The sequence below is a fragment of the Erithacus rubecula genome, assembly GCF_903797595.1.
Source record: "Erithacus rubecula genome assembly, chromosome: 17".
Classification (NCBI taxonomy): domain Eukaryota; kingdom Metazoa; phylum Chordata; class Aves; order Passeriformes; family Muscicapidae; genus Erithacus; species Erithacus rubecula.
Genome location: NC_136669.1, coordinates 9,833,024 through 9,856,722, shown reverse-complemented (window position 1 = coordinate 9,856,722; position 23,699 = coordinate 9,833,024). Strand labels below are relative to the sequence as shown.

Genomic DNA, 23,699 nt, shown 5'->3' with positions numbered 1-23,699 from the left:
CCTTCTTTTGTAACAATACTTGCCTGCTTGGTTTAAGTGAAGTTTTCTGAATTTAACATTTATGACAGCAGCACGAACTTTGTTAGCAAGTTTAACTTTTGCAAGTTTTTGAAGAGAAACGGAACAAAAGCTTTCTTCTTCAAGCAGCAGCAGTAAAACAGACCAAAGCCTGCACCATATGATATAGTTTGGGTATCACTATCATTGTTTTATGCTTGCTGACATTTATTACAGCAGTTTAATTTCATTAAGGCACCTGCAGTTTTACTCCTCTGTGCAATGTAAACCTGTTTTGAAACTAAGTACATGCACAGCTCTTTGACATTTTGGCTAAATTTTCTGGGAAGAATTAAAGAGAACACACAGTGTGCACACACACACACTTTCCTTTAGAAAGTGAGTTAGTGCAGTGGTGGTTCAAAATAAACAAATAACCTCTAAATGCAATGGAAACTTCTTTAGCCCTCCTTTTGATAGCACAAGGTGATGTTAAGTTGTTACTACCAGTGTGTCAGGAGGGTTTTCTACCTTGGGAAAACCTGACTGGGCAGCTAGAAACCACAAGTCAGATGCTGAATATTAATCCATGAACGTCAGGTAGTCTGGGCCAGTGCTGTTATTCTGGAAACTGTACAGACAGCAGCAATTCATCTTACAGATTTAAATGAAGATTTAGACATTTAAATGAAGTAAATATGAATATAAAGTAGTGTGAGTGGCTTATTTTTGTTGGTGCACTAACAACTGGTTTTGTCTCGGTGCCTAGACTTTCAGGCAATAGCCAGTCTGTCTCCGGGTATCCACATCTTGCCAGGGATCCTTCTTTGTGCAGTGCTTCCTGAAGGATTCAAAGACCCTTCTCAGACTCTCAAAGCTAAAAGAGGCTCATGACAAAATCCAGGGGGGATTGGACTGTCATGGGCCCTTACAGAAACTGATCCAAATGTGCTTCCCTATGCAGTTATTACCTGCGTCCGTTCCATTAAAACCTTAGTAGTAATTCTGCTTCAGTCTGGAAGAAAATTGGCATATAAAGGCTTTGCCAATTCCATTGCCTTGCTGTTTATCACAGGTTATCATCCCCAAAGGAGCTGCTTTGTCATTCAATGAGAAAATCTATTTGGATGTTATAGACCATTTGGTGATAATACAATCTATAACTGCTTAGAAGACTCTTCAGGACACTCAGAGTACCTTACTGAGTGGTTTGGCACTGCCGGTAAGTACTAGACTGTTAGTTGAGTGAGATTCATGTTAAAGCATGATTTGCACTGCAGACAGTATTAACTTCATGTGTCCTACTTGCTACAGTCTGTTATGTTACTCCATTAATTCTGTAAGCTTGATTCTACAGCCTTGAAAATAAAGTCTTTTTAAAACTACTTCACTTCCACATTTCATTTTCTTTCATCTTATTACTTCACAGGGGATTATTGCATATATAAAATAAATGAAAAATATAATAAAATTTTCAATTATTTCAATAATTATTTTATTTCAATTATTTTAGGATTCTTAGCTGTCTTTAGTATTTGGAAAGGTAGTGGCTCATCTTATTCCTGTCTTTAGGAATTATAGGAAGAATTATTTTCTTTGGTCTGTTTAGTTAAATGGCACAAAATTCCACAATGCTCAAGAACAGAAAAAGTCAAGCAGTCCCTCCATTATTTTGAACACATTAAAAACCACATAAAATTAATTGTTGATGTAGTTGGAGTAAAAAAACAGTTAATGTCTAAGCAGCACAGATCCTATTACCTACAATACTTTTTTAACATATGATATAGCAAAGTAATGCCCATCTCTTGTCCTGAACAGAATGCATAAATAAAAGCAAACATTTTTTTGTTAAAGTACCTTGACATAAATATTATAAATTTTTTTTCCAAGATTGTTTTCTGTGCTGCAGATGATTACTTGCTGGGTGAAAAGTATAAAAGTAGATTCACAGCTGGTAGTGAATATTTTAATGTTTGGGACTTTGCCCTTTTATTCATTGTCATTAGAAGGGAGGAGTTTTATGGGGTTTGGGAAATTATTTCTGTGGAGTTGGGGGAATGTTTTGAATGGATCTGTACAAACCCAAGTGTGCTGTTAGCACCTGGGTGCAAATCCAAAGCTTGGATCAGAGCAGATAAAGAAGTCACTGGCCTGTTTCTCACATTATTTGCTCATTTGCTCAAGGCACTCAACCTCATCTTAAACTACATGACTGTTTCTGCAAATGATGGAAAATAAAAAAACCCTTATAAACAATAACTCCTCAGAGCATCAGTGTATCTTGCATTACTCAAGACTTTCTTTTGACATCATATATTTAAAAGTTTAATACATTAATATTTTCTCTGCTTACCCTGAAAGGTCTTCAACAAAGGACAAAATAATCAACTTGTGGTTCTACTACAGGAAGGAAGAATTTAATTTTACCTGTTCACACAAATACTCAACTATTTCTCATTCAACATTGTGTAAATATATCCCAAGCTTAAAGACAAGGTCAGATTGCCAAATGTATTGAGTTTGCTATTACAGTACAAGAATTCATTTTAACTTTATTTTCATGTACATTTTCAGAATATATAGAGTATAGAAAATGGTATATTTTAAAGGCATATAAGGTAGAAAAAAACCCTAAAATATGTTTGTCCTGCTCAAACTCTAGTTCAGACTGATTTGGTATTCACCTGCTGTGCAGAACATTCCCATCTATTCTGTGTGGCATCATGCACATGCTGCTTTTGTACAAAAGTGGAGGTGTTGTGCATCAGTGTTTGTTGTGTGTGTGCTTTTCACTTCACTAAAGGGACAGAGCTTTTACTGTGGAATTAAACTGTGTTCATGTATATCTACATCATTACTTTCAATATTTGCTCTACAAATGACCTGAGCATTTACCAAGGCAAGAAACTGAAGCATCTCTGCAAGTCAGTGGCATAAAAGCTTAACTTAGAATTTTTCAGGACTGTCCTCTAGATATTAGAGCTTTAATCCATATTTGCTTTAAAATTTCCCTTATTGTTTCATGGTTGAATAAATGTAGCAAAATGCCTAGCTAACATTCTATCTACTTAAACCTATTTATTTAAGACAAATTCTGCTTGCTTGCAAAATCTCAGATTTTGAACCCGAAATGTATTCAGCAAATTATAGAAACACTTTTTTAAAAAGTAGGGTAATAATTTTTGAAATTCAGAGCAGTCCCACTAAGAGGAAAAAAACCTGACAAAATACTAGCATGATGCTAGACTGGAGAGAATCCCTTTTCTTCAAACTGATGTGGGTTTTTAACTATTATTATTACTTTCACGGTGATGTCCTGCCTGCTCATCCTATTTTTCTCAGTCTTATTGGGATTTCTTTGCTCCCAAAAGACAAGTAGCACATGCCAAAGTATTACAGGATGTTGAAGGAATGAAGATGAAACTACATGACTTGTCACTCATGTTGGAGACAGTTTCTAAAAAGCCATGCACCCGAACTTTTACTTCATAAATCAAGGATAAATCTGAAGAAAGCAAATACAATTTCATTATCTGACTACATTAGACATCAACTGATGCCATCAACACTGCCTTATGATACTGAACTTGTTCTACTTTAATACCTCATTCAAAATCTATTTATTTTTTTACTGTGTATTGGGCCAGCTGTAGTGAATATACTGAAAATAATAAATGGTTAGAGCTTTTCAAAAGTCAAATCTGTACTTAAGCATCAAAGCTGTGACTAACTAGAAAAGGCTGCTTCATTCATTCTCCACACTGATCTCCAAAATCATCATCAGCCAAGGCCAGTATTACACTGCTGAGCAGTTAAGCCTGGTATTAGAGCAAAGATTTAGCTGACAAAATCACTGAAAAATAAAAACCACCAAGTCATTTTTATCCTGAAACCTATCCTGGAATTCACAAGCATAGTAATTGCACTCTGATTTGTTTAGTAGCAGTGTTTAGTTCCAGTAAAATCCACAAAGGAATTTAAAATGAATTTTTAAAAGGCCAATTTCCTAATGGGCAGACTCAGGGAATGCTTTTGTACAGGACACACTAACCATGAAATCACTACATGATAAAAGCCCAGTGTAATAAACACGTTGAGTTTGGCTGTAAAAACCCAAATTTGGCATTGCTCGATCACTAGGCTGCTTAGAAATCTGCAGAAAAGCACAGTAATGCTTTTCTATTTCCCTTTCCTCCCTCCCAGAAAGGCTGCCCAAGGCTAAGCTGAAGGGATTCAGGACTGGGGTGGGGAGTTCACCACTGCCTCAGCTGTGCTGGGCCCAGGCTGAACAGGGAATTGCTGAGAAGTGCTCCCACCAAAGGCTCTGTGTGCTTAAATTACGTGTGAAAGACAATCAAGAGAAACATTTGCTGGAGTACAAAAAGGACTTGTTTACTTTTGCAGAGCAAGTGGTTTTAATAAAAACTTGATGACACTTACTGCACATTATAAAGAGCAGAACACTGGTCCTGTGCCAGGGCAGATGCTCTGAGTGCAGCTTTGGGCTTTAGAATAGTTTGCTTTTTCACTGTGATCTGGGCCTTGTTTTTTTACACACCCTTACATTTAACGTATTTCCAAGGGATGTATCTGGTCCAGGAATATAGTTAGTATATTGCTTACAAATTAATTTGTATGGGCTTTATTTATAATCTACTAGAGGCGAGGAACAACCTGTTAATACCTAATAAAGGAAAACCATTTATGATCATGAAATATGTAAAAAAAAGAACTTGGCTCTGTCTTGCTCTGACCCCTGACCTGGAGGTGCCAGGCATTTCATTTCACCTGCCTTCTTTTATTTTTTTTTAAATTGTTTCATATCAAGAACACAGTACATTTTTAGAGAAACAATACCTTTACTACAAAACCACGTAAATGATTATATACAAAATGGTTACTGGAATTTGGTTTTGTACTGCAGTGACAGAAATAACTAGGTGCTGACATTTATTTACGCTTCCTTAATACTAAGTACATCACTCCACTGATCAGGGTGAAGGCAAATGCAATCCAGGCTAAGACAAAGGAATAGCCATATTGGCCTTTGGAAACTTCCATTCTATATCCATGGCTCTGGTGCAGGTCTTCATGCCTGTCTGTGTAAATGGAAGCTGCAATCATAACACACAGACCTGCAAGAGGAACAAAATAATAAATGTCAGCATCTTAAAATATTATCAGTACACACAACTATCACTGTCTCTTCTGTCAGCTGCTTCCACCAATGTCCTTTCTTTGCAGACACTCATTTTCCATCCTCAAACTAACCCGGAAGCATTTCAAGACATTTTCAGTTTATCTGGCAGGTTTAAAATTTGAAGTGCTGTTGTGTATCTATGTCATTTGCAGTGAACAGAAAATTATTCTGAACATCTGGGTAGTTTTTAAGACTGGAAAACACAAAGTGAGTACTTGCCTTTAACAGTTAGAGAGTTATTTAGTGTGTTCAAGAAGTTCAGAATCTCAAATTCTTTCACTTCATAGTTTAAATTACTTTATCCTGAGCAGTAATGATATCCAAGCTTTAACTGCCCATATATTACAGAATGGAACAGTTCACTGTTTAAGCAATTATGAAGGATAAGCTATGGCCTCAAGAGCACTATGGAGTTCTCATGCAGCTTGTTCTTTTTGAAACCTTTTCCTACTTTCCTACTTTCACAAAAATATCATTAAAGTCAAAAGCGTTGAAAAATCACTCACATGACAGGAGCTGGATAACAGAGGTTAACACAAATCTCTCTCCTTGCTTCAGACGGAAGAGTTGAAGAATGAAAACCAGAAATGCCACACAGCAGAAAATTGTAGACAGGATCATGGTGGCCTGAACAGCCTGAATTGATTGATACTCTGCAAAAACAAAGCAGCTCTGATTACAAATTGTTTCTGTCTTTGTCTTCTCCCTGCAAGGAGTAAAGGGGCAGAGGCGTGTTCTGTAAGTAGCAGTTCAGCAGATGCAGCAAAGCAGTTGTGTGTGCATTGCCCAGGCTGGTTCTCCTCTGCTTCCTTGGTATTAATGCAGCCAGTGGCTTAAAGATTCGAAAAGCTTCTCATCAAACTGAATGAAAACTCTGAAGAGACTACTGCCACATCCCACCTTTTGCTGCCATCAATGCAGGTTTTTGATGAACTATAAAACTGCCCCTGTAAATGTAACAGCAATTTCACCAGATGTGCTGAAGGAACATAGACACAGGCATGGAGAGACACTCACCATTGAACTCATCAGTGATAGCTGTACAGGTGCTTGTATTCGTGTCACACATTCTCCAGACATCTGTAGAAAAGTTATCTCCCACCCACCAGGCCTGCAAAATAAAAGTGAAGGGCTCTTACAGGAAGAAAAAACAAACAAAATCCACAAAACTTCTTAATTGAACAAATGTCTACTGATCAGATACATCAGCTGTAACAACTTTCAGTTATTTTTGATACTTAACCACTCAATGAAATGTCAGATCTCATGGCATTTTGGAATAAAGGGTATATAATTATCCACACATCATTCTCATTTTAGACTTCTGTGAACTAGGTAAGGGAATCTTAAACATCCCAAAGCACAAGGGATTTCCACCATTTGGGCAGAAATTTTGCATATTCAGTGATTGCTTACTTCTTGAGACACTAGACAAGATGTGTTTTGTTCACCCAGACCCTGGTTAGGATGCACACCTCTCAGAAGGAACAGCATTTGCTACTTTGCAGGAAATAGCATCACCTGTGAAACAGAAGTCCTTTATGGATGTTCTGCCACTGAAGTGACTTATCTCAGTGCAGTGCAGCTGTGCTGAGGTACACTGTGGCATCTGTCTGGTAATGGCTGCTGACAAAATAAGATCCTCCTGCGGTATTTCTATTTTGAGGTTTTAACATTCAAGACAAAATGCAGTGTCTGAGCAGATTTTTACAGTAGCCTGGAGAATGACAAGCACTCCACAAGTGGCATTTCCTCAGGAAACCCATTCCCATTCCAATAGCTACCCAGGCCTTTGTTTTGACTAGAGCTGCACAAAATACAACTTTTAAATACGATTCCTGGTAGGATCAGCTGCTTAAATAGACATTCCAGAAGCCTCAGAGCTTACTGTGCAGCTCTGCAAACAATACTGCAGTTAAAACTATATCATAGTAGTAGGCATATGGATAAACAGAACACTGTGTTTTAAGAAAAATAATTACTTTTTCAGGATGTCATTCATTTGGATTTTACAGTCCAAGTTCAATTTGTTATTTTTCAGCTCTGAGCTCTACATAATATATAGATACATAATATAAAACCTAATAAAAGATGGTTGTACCATTTAAGTTTTTAATTGTTCAAAAGTAGCTAATGACACAATGCAGAGTGCATAGACTTTTGTTTCTGTAATAATTTGGGTTGTGTGTAGCAGATTTAAAATAAGATTATGTTGCTTTATCCACTGTCTTTGCTTTCTAAATATTCAAAGGAGAATGGTAAGACAACCTGCTCTAGTGCTCAGATAATGACCTACTTCCATGAAACAGTCAACTGACTAAAAAGTATCACCTGACTTTGTACACTTTTGCAATAAAAAGCTGTGGGTAACACATCGTTTCACTTGGAGTATGGTCTTCACTAAACAGTATTTTCAGCAGCAAATTTTTTAATATCAAAAGCCTGTACATACATCAGACCTCATAGACAGATTCCAGTGCACAGACTATGGTCAGGATAGTGGGCTGCTTTGGAAAATGGAGAATTCCATTAAAAGCTAGATATAAACATCTGAGGGTAAATTGTTTCTGATCACAAAATGGAAATTTGAAAAGAATGCAACATAAAATATTCTAAAGCTTTGTGCTGAAGCTGCTTCAACTTAATGGACACACACATTCATGGTGTCTCTCATGATTTAACTGGGCATCTTGGAAAAACACGAGGCAAAGCACCTTGACCAAAACACCTTGACCAAAATTATCCCCACACCATTAATCACCAGCTGTTTAACTTTATGTACTTGGCACAAAAGGACAGTAGATTTTCCCCCCCTCTCTCCTTCATATCCAGCTGAATCAAATCCCAGGGCTCCACCCTGTGAATATCCTCACTGGCCAAGTCTCTCCCAGGGCAGAGGATCTGCTGCCTTGAGCTTAGAAGATGCCATGGATAGCCTTATCCACCAGCAATATGCACATCCAAGGCACTTTTATTACAGAAAGATTTAGGACACCAGTGTGCCTAACAAACGTAGGTCCTCTCAGTAAGCAAGTTAATGACTAGAGAAGAAAAACTCGATTTTTATGAAGCAAAGAAATCCCAGAGTGTTTGAGAGACACTGAGAAGAAATGGCACTTACATTGTCGATAGTTGAGATGAACAGCAGCGCTGCTGAGGTTATGTGAAACACGATAATGAAGGCCAGGAGAATCAGCATCCTTGCTCTGGGGAGGCTTTAGGCTGAGATAAATCTGTTGAACATAAGGAAGTATATGAACAATCTTTAAGAGCTGTCAGTGGATCAACCTGCAGTTATGGTGCTGTTAGAGACAGTAACATTCAGATGCAGTTTGAGTCTACAGCACTTGTTCTATCTCTGCAGATACTTAACCAGCATCATGGGTGCCAAAATGAATCACAATCTGAAATGAAGCCAAAAGGTATATTTTGCAACCTTCCAGCATGATGGCTGCAGTGAATAAACACACAAAGAAGTTTCATTCAAGAATGGAAAACTTCTTCACATCGGCTTTTAGAGAAGTGCATTTTAAATTACAGCCTCACGTGCAGGGATAATAATATTTCTACTGACTGCAGTAAGGTCTTCTTTCAACCATCCTTCCAGAGAAGGAAGAACCAGATTTCAAAAGAATGCTTGTAGAACAGAATTAAGTGCATCAAGAACTGTCTCCTAGATTCAGTAACACCTATGTTGTACTTTAGACCTCACATCCTTTGTTCATGTAGTTATAAGTTTTATCCATTGAATAATGACTAAGGACTACTATTTTCTTCAATATATTGCTCTTACTGGTAGGGCTGAATAAACCCATTAGTCACATAAAAATCCAGTCAGCTATTTTATGTTCAGTTACTTAATACTCTCTGTAGGCTATACATTACCTTCCTACCTTATTTAACCTACTTATTACAATGTCATATCTCATGTGAAAAAAACATATGTTCATATGTACAAGAGAATCAGAAACTGTATTGAACTGGAATCCCCAGGAAATCTGTGGGCACATAACAAATCGGTTTGGGAAAACTACTGCTACTAATACACAGAAAAATGCAATTGCTTGATATATCTATTTCTTCTTGGCCAGAAATTCTTGCCAATTAATATATGCTATAAGGAATCTGCAGTCTTGCAGATCTTTGCAGTGAAGGTGCACCATTCTGTACATCATCTGCATGTTGTCACTCATCAGTACATTAATGCATATTTCTCCCTTTCCTTTGCTTTGGATGCATTCTATGATGTCAAATGATGCCACTCACATAACACAGTAAATATGCAGAAGAAAGGGCAGTTATTAATTTTAAGACTTCCATGATTTTTTCCATGTCTAACCCACTCTCTCCTACTGCCATTTACTGGAATCATGAACCACATGAATATATAAAAGGAAATAAAAGGACTACTCTGACAGCATTTTTAAAGCAGCTCCAGTGGCACTTTCATCAGGGCAAATAATAACTACTCTGCAAAACTTTAACAAAAAGATAATTGACAGCATAATAACTCAGTGAATAGAGACCAGAAGTTCCAGACTAATCCTCTCCATCTCCACTGCAGTACAGAGTTATAACAAGTTCAAAGGCAAACAGCATTGAAGTGCTTTTGTGAAAAATAAGTGGATAGCCTTATATCCGTATCTGATTAGAATGACTGAATGGGAAAACCAAGTCAAACCCTAAAATAGGAAAAGCAGTGACTCTAGTGTGTATTCCTTCCCATTTCCTCTAGTTAAACTCTGCCTTCTTGGCCCCAATGAAGAACAAAGTGGCAATTTCCTTCAGTGAGCTGATCTTACTGTATGACTCAAGGTCCTCTGAATCCAGTTCCACTTCCAGAAATGCCATTCATGGCTCTCTATCGAGCCTCGCTTGAATGAAAGGAAGAAGAAAGGAAAGAAGATATTTTGTGGGTTTGTACAATGCCACATCAAAATATTTTTATTGTGATATGTACCAGTCATTGCACAGCACCCTCTTGTCTTGTGGCTGTTTTTTTTCTGAGGTTCATTTCTTGCACAGATGGTATCTAAGCATTCAATATTGCAACAATCATCTGCCGTATAAGGAGAACCAAATTGTACTCAGTATTATTTTAAGCATAACAATACAATTTCATCTTATTACATGAACTAACATAAAGTAAAAGAGACCAAAAAATGTAACCTAATTAAAACCAGTCTTGCAAAAGCAAGACTTGCCAGCACAGAAGAACCCACTTCATATTCAATCAAGTGAATGTTTTTGTTTTACTGTTTTCAGCCGTAAAGAGAAGTGTTTCAGACAGGATAGATAAACATGGATAGCTGGATGGCTGGTGAGGAGAAGACATTTTTGTTTTACCCAAATAAAGCCAAAATTAAATGAAAGAGATTTTTATTTTGTCTTTACCAAAAAAAAAAAAAAAATTAAAAAAGGACAGTAAGAAAGGTCTGATGTTTCTGTTAGGAAGACCCTTCCAAACAACCCATCTTTAGATACCTCCTCCTGTCTTGCTGGCAACTGCTCCCTGCACGAGCTGCTTCAACTTCTGTGCACACACTGCTAAACAATGACACATGGAGACAGGAATTAAATACACTGGGGGAAAAGAAGTAGATAGACCTTTTCCAAGTAATTAATACCAGGAAAAGACAACAAGAACTGGTTACCCAATTTGTCATGCCTGAGCAGGATCCCAGAAGTGCACAGACCTCAATCACTCCTACAAATATTCCCTTCCCATGGAAACCCAGGAGTTTCTGTGGTTCATCCCAGCCTGCACAAGTAATAATGAAGGAAGGGAAGGTTTTTCAGAGAAACTCTCAGTGATTTGTGGGCAGGAAGCAAAGAGCAGCTCCCCTCTTCCAAGATGCAGCCAGCAACATGGCAGATGCTGCTACACAATCTGCATCCCTCTCTAGGCAGAAATTCTGGATTTCATCTCAGAACTACTAGTCCTTCTCCACTCCACAAAATGCTGGGATTCAAAACCTTACTGTGCAGACTCAAGATTCTTCTACTCCCTCAGCAAGAAGCTCTTCCTTCCCCAATCCTCTGAGGACAGCCTGCCTGGGAGCCTCTCCTAGCAGCAGGAAGCTCCTTTCCTCTCCCTATGAGCAAGGGAAGAATACCGTTACAGAGCACTGTTTGCATTAATATTCCAAATTCTTATTTTACTAATGTATTAATAACCAAACACTTCGGAATTATCAACTTATTAATACCTTTGGTATTAACACCCTATTCTGCATGCTAACTGTACTCCTTTTCTTATTTACCATGAACTGTTTCCTGGGCAGAGTGATTTTTCACCTTCTCTCATTTGCAGCTCTCAGGTTAAGGTGTTAATGACTTTTAAGTACACTGCCTTTAGGCATGAAGACTGGGATGATGCAACAGATATTGTTCATCATTCCCCAAAGTGGCTTCTATTCTTTTAGTAGTTTTTACACACACACAAATATGTGAGGAAAGGTTTTTGGACACACTACACTTACATGGAGCCACTCTTCTCAGAAGTACGTGATGAAAAGACTACAGGCAACAGTTACAAGTTGCAACAAGGACTATTCCAATTGTGAAAAAAGTATTAATTATATTCAATGAGCATGATTAAGTACTGGAACAGGGCCCATGAGGCTGTGGGATCTCCATTCTTGGACATCTTCCTGACTTGACTGAAGCAAGGCCCAGAACGTCCTGATCTAACCCCCTGCTTGGAGCCAGAGCCTGCACTAGAGACCTCCAGAGGCTCCTTCCAGCTCAGCTCTCCTGTCAATCTGCAGCTATTTCAGGAACCTCCCTCTACTAATCTCCAGCAAAGCTCTGACAAAAGAGAACATAATCATTGACTTAGCTCATCACATGTGCCATTAAAAACAGATTCGGGAGTTAGAGTAAGGATGACACTGGATATCAATATGAATTCCTTCAATTGCAATCCTCAGCATTTAATACCACTTCACAAGGTATGGATGGGGTAAGGCAGAAGTGGATTGATACTGCTGAGCTACAAGTGCAGACAGCCACTGGATCAAGAAAGAGTAGTTATAGGAATCCTACTGAACACATCCAGATTTGCTGTGGTAATAAGGTTTCCCACAAATGCTGTTAAGCTGCAGGATACTTATAGAAAACACATTGAAAACAGGCCAGTTATATACACATATTTTTTCAGTTAGTGCAGAAGTAATGCTCCAGTGCTACTCCATTTTACACAGGAGGATAAATGCAGCAGTCACACTTCTCTTGCATCTCTTCAGTAATGCAGACTTCTGGAAGCAGTATTTGCACTTGCCATGGGAGAGAGCCTGATGAGCTTTAGAAGCGGCTAAGAAGGGTTTCTGCTATAACCTCCTGGACATGCAGAGACAAGTACATTTATTCAGGATAAGACACTACAGCCATCACAGAACTGCACAGTAAAATAAGGTATCAAGGCCAGGGTTTCCAACATTTCTGAAACTGAAGGGTGTCAAAACTGGATTGTCTCCCTATGTCATATCACACAAAAAAACACATCCCATGCAGAAAAGCCTCAGTTTACCTCCAAGATAAAGTTTATCTTCAATGTTCATCAGCACAAAGAAACATAACTACTTAAGTTTTATCTGCTGTTTAGTACAGCAAGCAAGCAAAAATGAAAATAAGTCTTTGACAGTTCTTAACAGAAGTTTGGGGTTTTTTTTCCAACCCAGATGTCACCTCCCCAACAAATGCTTTCCTTTCTTCCCATGCAGTTCAGCTCTGCTGCCAGGCTGCTTCTCATGTTTGTGCATACTCAGTTTTTGCAACCAGTAATACATAGTGCAGTATGTTTATCCTGAGCTCATTTGCATTGGAAAGGCTGAAGCTTAACCTCCAACACTGGCTGCTGCCCTTACTCCCTAAGACCAAGTCAGTGGGTTTGATCATCTTCATCTGAGCCCATGTATGATAAAACCTCCACACAGACAATCCTGGTTCATACCCTTAGAAACACAGTGAAACCTCTGCAGAACAGCTCCTGCTCTGCACAGACCAAGGCTGAGGGTGTGCAGACTCTCAACACTCACATTTACATTTAGTGTGCTGAAAAGACACACCCAAAACAAGGGGCAGAGGATCCTGCTAAACAAGTTACCATACGTGCAGCTCTCTGCACTGAGATGTTTCATTGCAACTAGAACAGCAGGTCTTTGGACCATCAATAAGCATTCAGCTCAGCTGAACTTTCTTGAGGTCACTGGTGTAAAACTGAATCAAAGCAAACCTTAATTATCAATTCTTCTGCCCCTCAGTGCTATAATTAAGTCTGAATATGTGAATCTAGAAGAAAAAGTCTTCTTTTTCTATACTTGTAGCATGAGAAATCTGTCATCTTGTGATGCATCATAAGTTGTTTGGATTTACATGTTTTGCTCAGAAGGCTTGTTCTTGTGCACATCTCATGGTATCTCATGACAGAGAACTCAGAAGCTAGCTTACATTTTGCCTGTACCATTGTCTCCAAACTTGCACAAAATTCCCTGGTTTATGAAGAACAGAGTGATACTATTAGCTTTCTGCTTTTTTTTTTTTTTTTTGCTTTTTTTTTTTTTCTTTTATCAAGTATGAAGGGTTCTATTTTTCTTGTGTGATTCTCAGAACTGGAATCAAAGTTTAGACAGCAGACTTTCTCCCAAGCCAGCAAGAGCTTTGAGGATTTCAACAATCTTCTAATGCCTAAATATCAGATGCTATAAATAAATATTATGGTATTGACTTTTCACAAATACTAGGGTGGATACTATATGTGTGGTGCTGAAATGGTTTTTAAGATATAATTTTCTTTAGGAGTAACATAGGCTGATAAAGTGTCTTTGTAGTAAGTGAATTGCCTGCTTGGTTAAATAACACCCAGTGAAGACACCTGCTACTGATAGACCAGTTACCAGCACTGACCATCTGTAGAAATTGAAGACCAAAGTGCAAATTAAAACTGATAATAAAAATTATAACCACAGCCAAGGAACAAGCATGCTCTAAGCAGGTGGACTCAATGAGAGGCCATGTAAAACGGTTTTTGGAATATGGAAAAACATTTATAGAAAAGTTTGAAAATGTATGATAGGTCTATGAATATGCAATGGGCTGATGAATTGAAGGGGTGCCTCCAAAACAGCAGGTGTGCTCTTGGCTGAATGCCAAACTCCCAGCCATTATAAGCTTTTGCTTTATTGTTTGTATCTTGACACTTTTCATCAAATCTTTTTAAATCTACCAGGAAAGCAAACCTTGTTTTTCACATCAAACAACAAAAAGGATGAGAAAATCAGGAAATGTAATATCAAGAGAATAATCACAGCAGTTGAAACAGCTTACTCCAGTTTCTTTATTTCTTTTGTCTGAGTTAATTTAACAGTCAGGAACACCAACACTCTTCAAGTGTACATTCAAATTGTGATCTGTTTTCATGCTCAGGTGTTACCCAGCTAACAGTCAATACAGAAATTGAATGTCCTCCTTCAACCAGTCTCTGCAGCCAATGTGGAGACCTCCAAGAAGCACTGGCTGGCTCTGACTACACCTCTACAAAACTGAATGGGGACCCAGGAGGGAAATGCTGAGTACAAGTAACAGTCTGCAAAGCACTTGGGCTCCTCCTCAATTTCTTCTGGTGTGAAGATAAGCATGAAAAACAATGTGTGTTCACAGGTTCCTGCTTGTCTCAAGTGGGGCTTTGGAATCAAAAGGGCCAAGTGTCCTGTGAGCCCCTAGATGGCACAGAGACCATCAGCTCTTTTTGTTTGCTTAACTGAGAACACATCAAGCCCACAGCTCTTTACACTACCTATTTTATGTGGAAGAGAGCTTTTCACTTGCACTTCCACCTGCTTTTCAAAGTCTTTCCTCACAAAGCAAGGAAATCAGAAGGAAATGAATCAAAGCTCCCCGCACCCAATCACTGTATGAAGAAAAAAAAAATCAATACAGCAAAAAATTAATCCACATTCTTTTCTAGAGGTCCATTTGAATGACAACAATTTTTTTTTTTAACACAATGGCAGAAAATAAAGTAGAGTCATCCTATCAGGTCTAGATTTATTGGTGCCCTTGCAGCAGGCTGTATTAAGACCCAGCAACCTCCAGCACAATTACAGCAGTCAATTTGTTGTGTTTTGATAATGAAATACAGGCATTTGGAGGGAAACTCAGGAGACACAGTATGACCTAGTTTTTATCTATTTTCTTTCAGAAAATCATGCCTTGCAACCAAAGCCCTGAGGTCTGCTCTTTGTGTGCACCACAACTAATACAAATGTGCACCTATAGCTTAATAAAACCTTTTGTTTATACAGTGTTTGGATGTCTGTCCATTCTGCTGGTACTGATGGGGCTGCCTGAGCAACAGCAGACTTAGAGTGAACAACTCATGTGCCTGGCCTCCCTATCACCTGTGTGTGAGGGGATGTTCAAGCACCCTTTCAGCTCTTTCTCAAGCAACTTCACAAACACTAAATCTGGTCTCCTCTTCAGAAACCCCATCTAGTTACTAAAAGTGAAAGAGATTGGCAGATCGTCCCCAAACTTCCTCCCTTCACACCCTGTCCTCCTCATTAGATCTATGCTACCAAGCCAGAATTCCAAAGTCCAGGAAATTCTAACCCTGCTGTTCCATGCATTTCCAAACAAAACCAAGAAGCAAATTGCAGCAAAAATAGCTTTGAGTATTAAGACCCAAAGAAGTTGATGTTTCTAATTCTTCAGGAATGCTTTTAATAAAATTTTGACCTAGGGATGCCAGCATTGCTGCCACTTCTGCAACTCTGTCAGTCATTTATTTGCAAACAAGTTTGGACTGGGTTTAGACTTGCCCTACCACTCCTTTCACTGTGGCCCTGCTGTGTGCACTGCAGAGAAAAGTCACTCTGCCATGAAGCCTTTGTGGGCAGACTCAGCAGAAGAAAACCAGCAGGACCTATGGGAACACAAGGACACAATACCCTGTTGTGGGGTGGGGTAGTGTCACTTACTGGGAACATGAATCTTGTGCCATCATACCTGAAAATCCTAGTAAATAGCCTGAAGCTTAAAAACTTCAAGATAGGTTTATTCAAATACACCAGCAAAACCTGGAAGAGACATTACTAGCCACTAAATGCTAAGAAGACAATTTAGCAGGTACAGAAGTCAGCTGCCTACACAGACAGACATATTTGAATGAATGTCTTTAAGACTTCATCTTCTTAAAACTGCTTTTCAGAGGGTTTTGTGTGGTCAGCAGAAAGAGAATGTCTTCCTCCTCCAGCAGCACAAATCACACCTTCCTCAAAGTAAATCTTTTACACATTCTGGAGCACTTTTTCTTGTAAGTGTACTTTTGTACTAGATAATAATAATCTCATATTTAGGAGGTTGTATATCTTCATCTAATCCCAACACAACCCACAGTGGTGTAAAGTAGGCTGCCATATTACTAAATAACACCTAAAAAGGTTGCAGTTAATCTCTGATCCCCATCAGAGTCATCCACTCTTCTATCTTCAGATGATGCTGAGCAACACATGCCTTTGGCAAATGCTAACAAAACAGTCTTTAATCACAGACACCCCATGGTTCAAGGGATTTCTCAAAGGGCACATATTGTTTGAGAAAACTCATAAGTAATCTGAAAGAAGTAATTGCTTTTATATTGCAGTTTCTGGTTTCTTACAAAACATAAATGTATTCTGTCAGTTTTTACAAAGGCATGTGCATGTTATAAAATGTTTGTAACTTAAGTATGTATGGGTAGAGCTTAACTGTATTCTTGGAAAATGAAAGAAAGCACACATCTTTTCAGATTTTTTTTGTTCAATGCATACTTTCTGTTCAGTTGGTTTGCTTGTGCACCAGATACCACTTCAGTGTAAACAAAGCTGTGGTGTACATTAAAACCTTCTTAACAATCAAGCTGATCTAAAAGTACTTAAAGCTTGTTTTCCTAAGCTTAAAAAGACAAGAACTTCTCGTCCTGACTTGCTCATTTTCAGAGATCAAGACAGAATGGGGATATACTTGCTTTAGGTCAAGGCAAACACATGGAAGGAAAAAGAACTGTTTAACTTGGAGATGAAAATAAATGGCTATAAATCAGATGTGAGCACATTTAGGATGTAAATTACAACTCTCAGAGCTGTCACATTCTGGAATGGCCTTACAATCACCACAGCATAGGAAAAAGAGAGCTCCTCAAGATCCTCCCCAAGAAGGGATTTCTGTGATGCAGGGAGTGTGCCAGCAGGGCGACAGACCCGCTGTCCTGGGAGGACCCTGCAGCTCTGCTCTCCTGGGAAGCCTCTCAACAACTTCATTGAGGTGTCTGTGTGTTTGACAGCAGCCTTTCTGCTACCCATGCCCTTGGCACTCAGCTGGATCCTCTGCCATGCTCCCAGGGCAGTGCTGGGAGCAGTGCTGGCTGCTGGGCAGTGCAGTAACACCGTGGCCATCGTGACACACAGCCAGCTTGGAGGGACCTGCTGTTTCTCAGCTGGGCAGCAAAGCTTCCAGGAGTGAGCACGGCCTGTGCCCCTTGTCTGAGGGTGACCTAAGGGCCACCACTGCCTGCCAGCCCCCCAGGGAGTGGTCAGGGAGCACAGAGCCCTTTGCAGCCCTTGGCACAGCCCTGCCTCTAGCTGGGGAAGCAATGGCTCCATGGAGCCGGGACAATGACACAGGGCTGTTCTGATAAGCTATTCAAGCTATGAGAACCCTCCTGGGAACCTGCTCCTGAAACAAACAGCTGAACTGAGGTGTGGCCCGGCCTCACCCCTGCTCAATCACTGTGTGGCCACATTTCAGAGTCGAGGTGTCCCTGTTCAATACCTTGGCAGGGCAGGGAGTAACAGACCAAGTTAAATACCAGACCTCTATATCGGGTTGACAGATAAAATGTGTCCTCAGTCAATGAAAATGAAGAAAAAAAGCACACCTGCAGCACTGACTACACATTAACATAGTTCTGAGCAAACCTCAGACACTGGGCTCTACTGACTACAGACTGCTGCTTATCCAGAGATTATTCCAGATACAACAGAACAGCTCAAGTGATTTATGATGTTCCACCTAATTAACCAACAAACAAAGGCAGAAAAGATCTGTCTGTCCAGATTGAAAGCAATGCATTTAATTCTGTAGAAATAAAAGCTGATATTGTTTTAACTTTGGCAGATGCTCTGTGGAAATTGCTAGCAATTAAATGTGTTGCGTTCACTGTTGTAAAATTTTCAAACTGCTTGTTTTGATTTGGCTTTGACTAGCTCTGTGTTGAGAAATTTTGGTTTTCGTTATTTCAGAGTTTACACATCATCTATCAAGAGAGTGAAAACACATTTCTATTGGTGGTACAACAGTTGGTTACAAATAAAAAGCTCAAACTCTCCACAACTACTATTACTACTTTGTTTGTAGCACAGGATTACACTGAATACTCAGCCTACCTCCAGAATGCAATTTTTACACCATAATTTGTAATCAGTGCGATTAAAGTTGTGGATTCTACAAGTCCAGGTAGCAGGATTTCTATGCCTTGTTTGAGCACACTCAGTGCACAACTCTTCTACACTGGCTGCTGTATGGAACAGCCCAGTGCCCTCAGCCCCTGGGTCACTCTGCTCTACCCTGCAGCTGCACCTTGACCAGGCTGGGCAGTACCACAGTGCAGGGTCACTGCACAGCCACACTGCCAGCTAAGGGTACACCAAACACCCTGACAGATGGGCAGGCTCAGCCAGAGCCCCTCAGTTGTTCACAGACTGTTCTGCATCTCTGGGCTTGTTTCTGCCTTTGAACTAAACATTAGGTTTGTTGCTTCAGAGGACTGAGCACTGCAAGCCCTGGAGAACAGGCAAGTGTGCACTCACCTGGCAGCACATGCACCTCAGCACACACATCCAGGGGCTGTGGAAGGTCTCTTTCTGTCTGGAAAGAGGCCAGAATTTTTATCTATTTTGGGACACTGAACACCTGCATTAAACACCCAAAGGAGTGTTCACACTGCCCACCTCGGCTGTTTGCAGCCCATGCAATTCCAAACATAGCACAGTGTTTAAGAATCACTGAAGCAAACCATAAATACATATCCTATAGCCATCTCTAAGGGGTGTTTGAGTCAGTCCACTTTCTGCTCCACCTACAACTCCTCTGAAGATCTCTACACAGCCAGAGGGTTGTATTTTAAGGTCACACCCAAATTATGAGGCTTCACCTGGCATGCACATACCATCATTAAACCTGCCCATGAAACTTCACTGGCAAAATAAAAAGGTGTAATTACATTTTCCCCATTCAGTGGAGAAATAATAATTCCTTTGATGGATGAATTCAGGCCATCAGGTTTGCTTTTGAGTCTCACCCAGCAAGATATATTTTCTAATAATTATGATGCTTATCTTCCTAATGAAGTCATAAGCATCATCTGACATTTTGAGATATATTTTATGAAATTATTTGCTCTCTAAAAAGTAAAGTTTTTAACAAAAAAACCAGCAAAAACTGGAACTCCACTGCAAAGATCATTATTTGCTTTGAGCATCCAAAAAACAAGCAAGCCCTAACAAACACTGAACAGGTCCATGAATGGAATTCCTTAGTACTGTGCTTATGTTCCCCCTGCATTCCCTCTGAGACCAATGTGATGTCAATAAAAGCTGTGCATTCCTTTCTACTTTCAAATTTGGCTGTGCTGAAGTATCTCATGGATTTTGCATACAGTGTTTGCTTCACTTCAGAGTAAATCTCTTTCTTATTAGTTCCTGTATAACACAGTGCCTCATTCTGCTGGGTCTTCTTCCAACAGGAACATGGAGGAGGACCTGGAAAGTACATCTGCCAGCTAGCAGTATAAAAGACCTTGTCTCCAGACACCTATTTATCTCTTTAATTAAACACATTCTTGTCTTGATTTATGTGGGGATATCATGACTTACATGATGCTCAAGACACAAATAGAATGTGAAGTTCCAGTGGAAAATCAAAATATACTGAAGCCACTGAGATGAAAAGGGAAGTCTCCTGTGCTGCCACTGATCTCATTTTTAAATGACAGGGAAACAGCATTATGAAAGGAGACAGCCTACACCTAATATACTTAGCAAAAGTAGAGGAAGGTCTTGCTTCTCTAAATACCCATATGGGACTCATCAGTACAATATTGTTCTAATCACTGAAGGAATGTCAAACCTGAGATGGGAATAGCCTTGAGACAAACAAGGCAACAAAATAAAAGCCATAATAATGTAAGTAAGTAAAAGAAAGACACAAAGCAACTGTGAAGTAGGAGATGCTAATAAATCAAGACGAGTTAAGTGCAGTAACTGAAAGTGGGTGTAAGAGGGAGACGTTCATTTCTTCTAAGCAGTGTTGGCCAGCAACAATTACTCCAGCATCTATGAACAGAGACAGAAACTTTGTCTAAGATAATAATGTTGCAGCAGACTTCAGTCTTGACCTGCTCAGTCTGTTGAACAACTTCCTTTATTAACACGGTTTTAAATCTGTGTAACCAAATAAAACTCACTGTTTTTCCTCACTGGCAGATCCACAGCATAATCAACACTGTTTCTGTGTTTACGATAGAAGTCCTTCCAGACCACAAATAAAGAATACAACACCAGTAGTGTCTTGTCTACTGATTGGAGGTTGTTTTTATTTGAAATTACATTAACGCACCTCTTTCCTTCCCAAATGGGCATACTAACAAGAAACTGATCACCTCCTAAGAGTGCTCATGGTATTGCTGCATTTCAACTCATTTCAATTGCTGATCGACTCCAATGTTGATGGCTATTGGCAGAGTAATTCTTGGATTCCTGGCTGGGCAGACGGCTGTCCCTGTCAGCCACACAGCTGGCGTGATACAATCTGTACACATCTTTATTCAGCATAGAGCATGAATCTTCCCTCAGGTCCCAACAGTCTATTTCCTAACTCAAGTCTACAAGTTCACAAAGATATTCAGAGAACAGCACTAGTTGCTTCTTTCAGTGTCTTTAAAGAAAAGGTTAAGTCCTTAAATCTTATGCTGAATGACCTCGTATCAGCTTCTGGTGCCCATGTTTACTATATGTCTTTGTTTCCACACCCACTTTGATTTCACCAGCTGTGGCAAGTACCTGTACCCCAGCTGCATTCCTAAGAATGGCATTTGTCACTAACTCTTACAAAAAACTGCAGCAAACTCTCTCCAGCAAACTGCAATCCCCGTTTCTCCCCCCAGTGAAACTCATGCCCTATAGTCCCCTACTATTGTGTGGATTCCTGTCTGCCCATATCTGCAGCCACCTGGCACCTCAGCCCCAGCAGCCCAGCCTCACAGTTCTTTCCTGAACTACATGGACAGCAAAGCCTTCAACATTTGAGAGCAGGTCTGGATGAAGGAGTCACTATAGACTATTTTTATTTGACAGAGAAAACATCTGCTCAGGCAAGCAAGAAGGCTTATTTTATATAGTTAACACACCAGCACTGTATATACAGAGTCTGCAAGTAAAGGAAGAGAAAGAACTACTTTTTGTGTTTACTTCTAAAGTTGCTAAAGAAAAAAATCAACAAAATTCAGTGTGGATTTCACAGCTATTTAGTGGGTTTCTTCACAGCCCTCTGTCAAGTCAGAAGATACTTCTAAGATGTCCTACTGCAATAATTATTGATCATTCACCTACTATTCCCAACTGCTGGGAGGAGAAAAAAAAATAAAAAGGACCTTCCTGCACCATGCATTCCTGCCAAGAAATTGACAGGCCAAATTGCAGGTTTCTTGATGGCAGCACTCTGTGGGTAACAGCAAGTCGTGGATGAGCCTGTTGAGGAACGGACAGCAGTGCACTGTTCTTCCTAGAAATGTCCAAACAAGGAGCTGACCTCTCAAAATCAATACTCAATATTGCAGACAACCCACGTTACTGAGAGCTACCTATCCAGCATCAGGCACACAAAATCCCCAATGTAAGTGGGGCATTACATATAGAAAAAAACACGAATGAGTAAAATGGCAGTTTGAGTGAAATGGAAAAACGTTTAATGCTGGCAAAAACTTCATAAACCGAAATCTGCACTGAATTACATCTAAGTGTATTTTCCTTCCACTGGCGGAGGGAGCTGCCAAGAACTGCTACAACGTTACTGCAACACACACGAACTCCACTGAGAGTTCATTACAGAAAAGAACAGAAAGAAACTATCCCGTGAAGAGCGCGAACTTTCTGCCGGCTTGGCCCAGGCTGGCCCCACTGGCGCCGAGCCCCCGGCCCGCCCCGTCCCGCTCCGCGACGCCCGGGGCGAGGCAGCGGGGCCGGGGCTCGACGGGGCCGGGACCGCTCTCCCTGGCCGGCCTAGCGACGGCGCAGCACCGCAGCCACCGAATTAAAATGTGCTTCGTAGTAAACAAACGCTTGCTTTTAGTTTTTCCCCATTTCTGGCGGTTTCTTCCTGCCCTGGCCGGCGAAGCTGCCCGCTCCCCCCGTGGCCGCCCCGCTCCCCCCGCGCCCCCCGCCCGGCCGAGGCTACTCACGGGCGCGGGCCGGCGGGCAGCTCTCCGGGGCTGCGACCGTCTGGCGGCGGTGCCTCCGCCCGCCCTCCTGCGGGAATGATGTCAGCGCGGCTGGGTGTGGAACCAGAAGGGCTTTCAAAAGTGCCCCCCGGCCGCTGGCGGCGGGATAGGGGTGTGAGCGTGTGTGTGTCTGTGAGAGTGTGCGGGTGCGGAGGGAGGGACGGACGGGGCGCGCACAGGAGAAACTTTCCCCGCCCGTTCCCACTCGGCGGCGGGCGGGCATCCAGGCGCACCGCCCGGCCCTCCCCGGGGGCGCTCGGGCCGCCGTCCCCCGCGGCCGGGGCCGGTCCCCGCAGCGCTGCCCCTCGCCCGCCGGCCCCCGGACAGGGCGGGCTGAGCCAGGCGCACGGGATGCCAGCGCCGGGCGCTCGGCCGGCTGCCCGGGCGGCCCCCGCCTTCCGTCTGAGCTGTCCCGCCCGGAGGAGCGGGCGCTGCGTACGGAGCGCGGGAGGCGGCGGGGCCCCGTCCCGCGGAGCCGCGCACAGCGAGGGGCGGCGGTGCCGTGGGCACCGCGGGCAAGGGATGGCGGCAGCTGCCCGATGGTAGCTGGGCGAGGGCTGTTCCCGGGAAGGACAGGACGAGCCCCGGGCGGAGCCCTATCAAGGGAGCCAAAGCGGGGGAAAGCAGACGCGATTCCCAAAGCGGCCGGGGACAGCTGCGGCGGCCGCGCCCGGCGGGGAGCCCGGCCCGGGGAGGGGGCCGGGGAGACGCCATTTCCAGCTGGCCGGGCTTGAGCCGCTCCCGCCAGGGCCTCCCGCCCCTCAGCGCCGGGCCCAGGGCGGGCCGAGCCCCCGGCCCCGGCGGGACGGGCCGAGCGGGACGGGCCCGCGGCGGCGGCGCTGAGGGGCGAGCCCGGGGCAGCAGCGAGTGCCATGTTAGGGCAGAGCCGCCCTGGCCGGGAGCCCGGCGCGCCAGGTTGGGCTCGCTCTGCCTGGGCTTGTTCGTGACGGAGGAAGACGTGTGTGT

The 23,699-nt window shown here is 41.7% G+C and overlaps 1 protein-coding gene across 1 annotated transcript; it reads right to left on the bottom strand.

Moving 5' to 3' along the window:
* Window positions 1-2,312: 2,312 nt before the first annotated feature.
* Window positions 2,313-23,216, bottom strand: EMP2 (epithelial membrane protein 2). Its single transcript, XM_079320798.1, has 5 exons — window positions 22,695-23,216; window positions 8,322-8,433; window positions 6,218-6,311; window positions 5,707-5,853; window positions 2,313-5,135 (listed from the first exon to the last, which is right to left on the bottom strand). Exons 2-5 carry the CDS (start codon window positions 8,397-8,399, stop codon window positions 4,951-4,953), a joined length of 504 nt encoding a protein of 167 aa, XP_079176924.1. The 5' UTR covers window positions 8,400-8,433; window positions 22,695-23,216; the 3' UTR covers window positions 2,313-4,950.
* Between the last annotated feature and the right edge of the window lie 483 nt (window positions 23,217-23,699).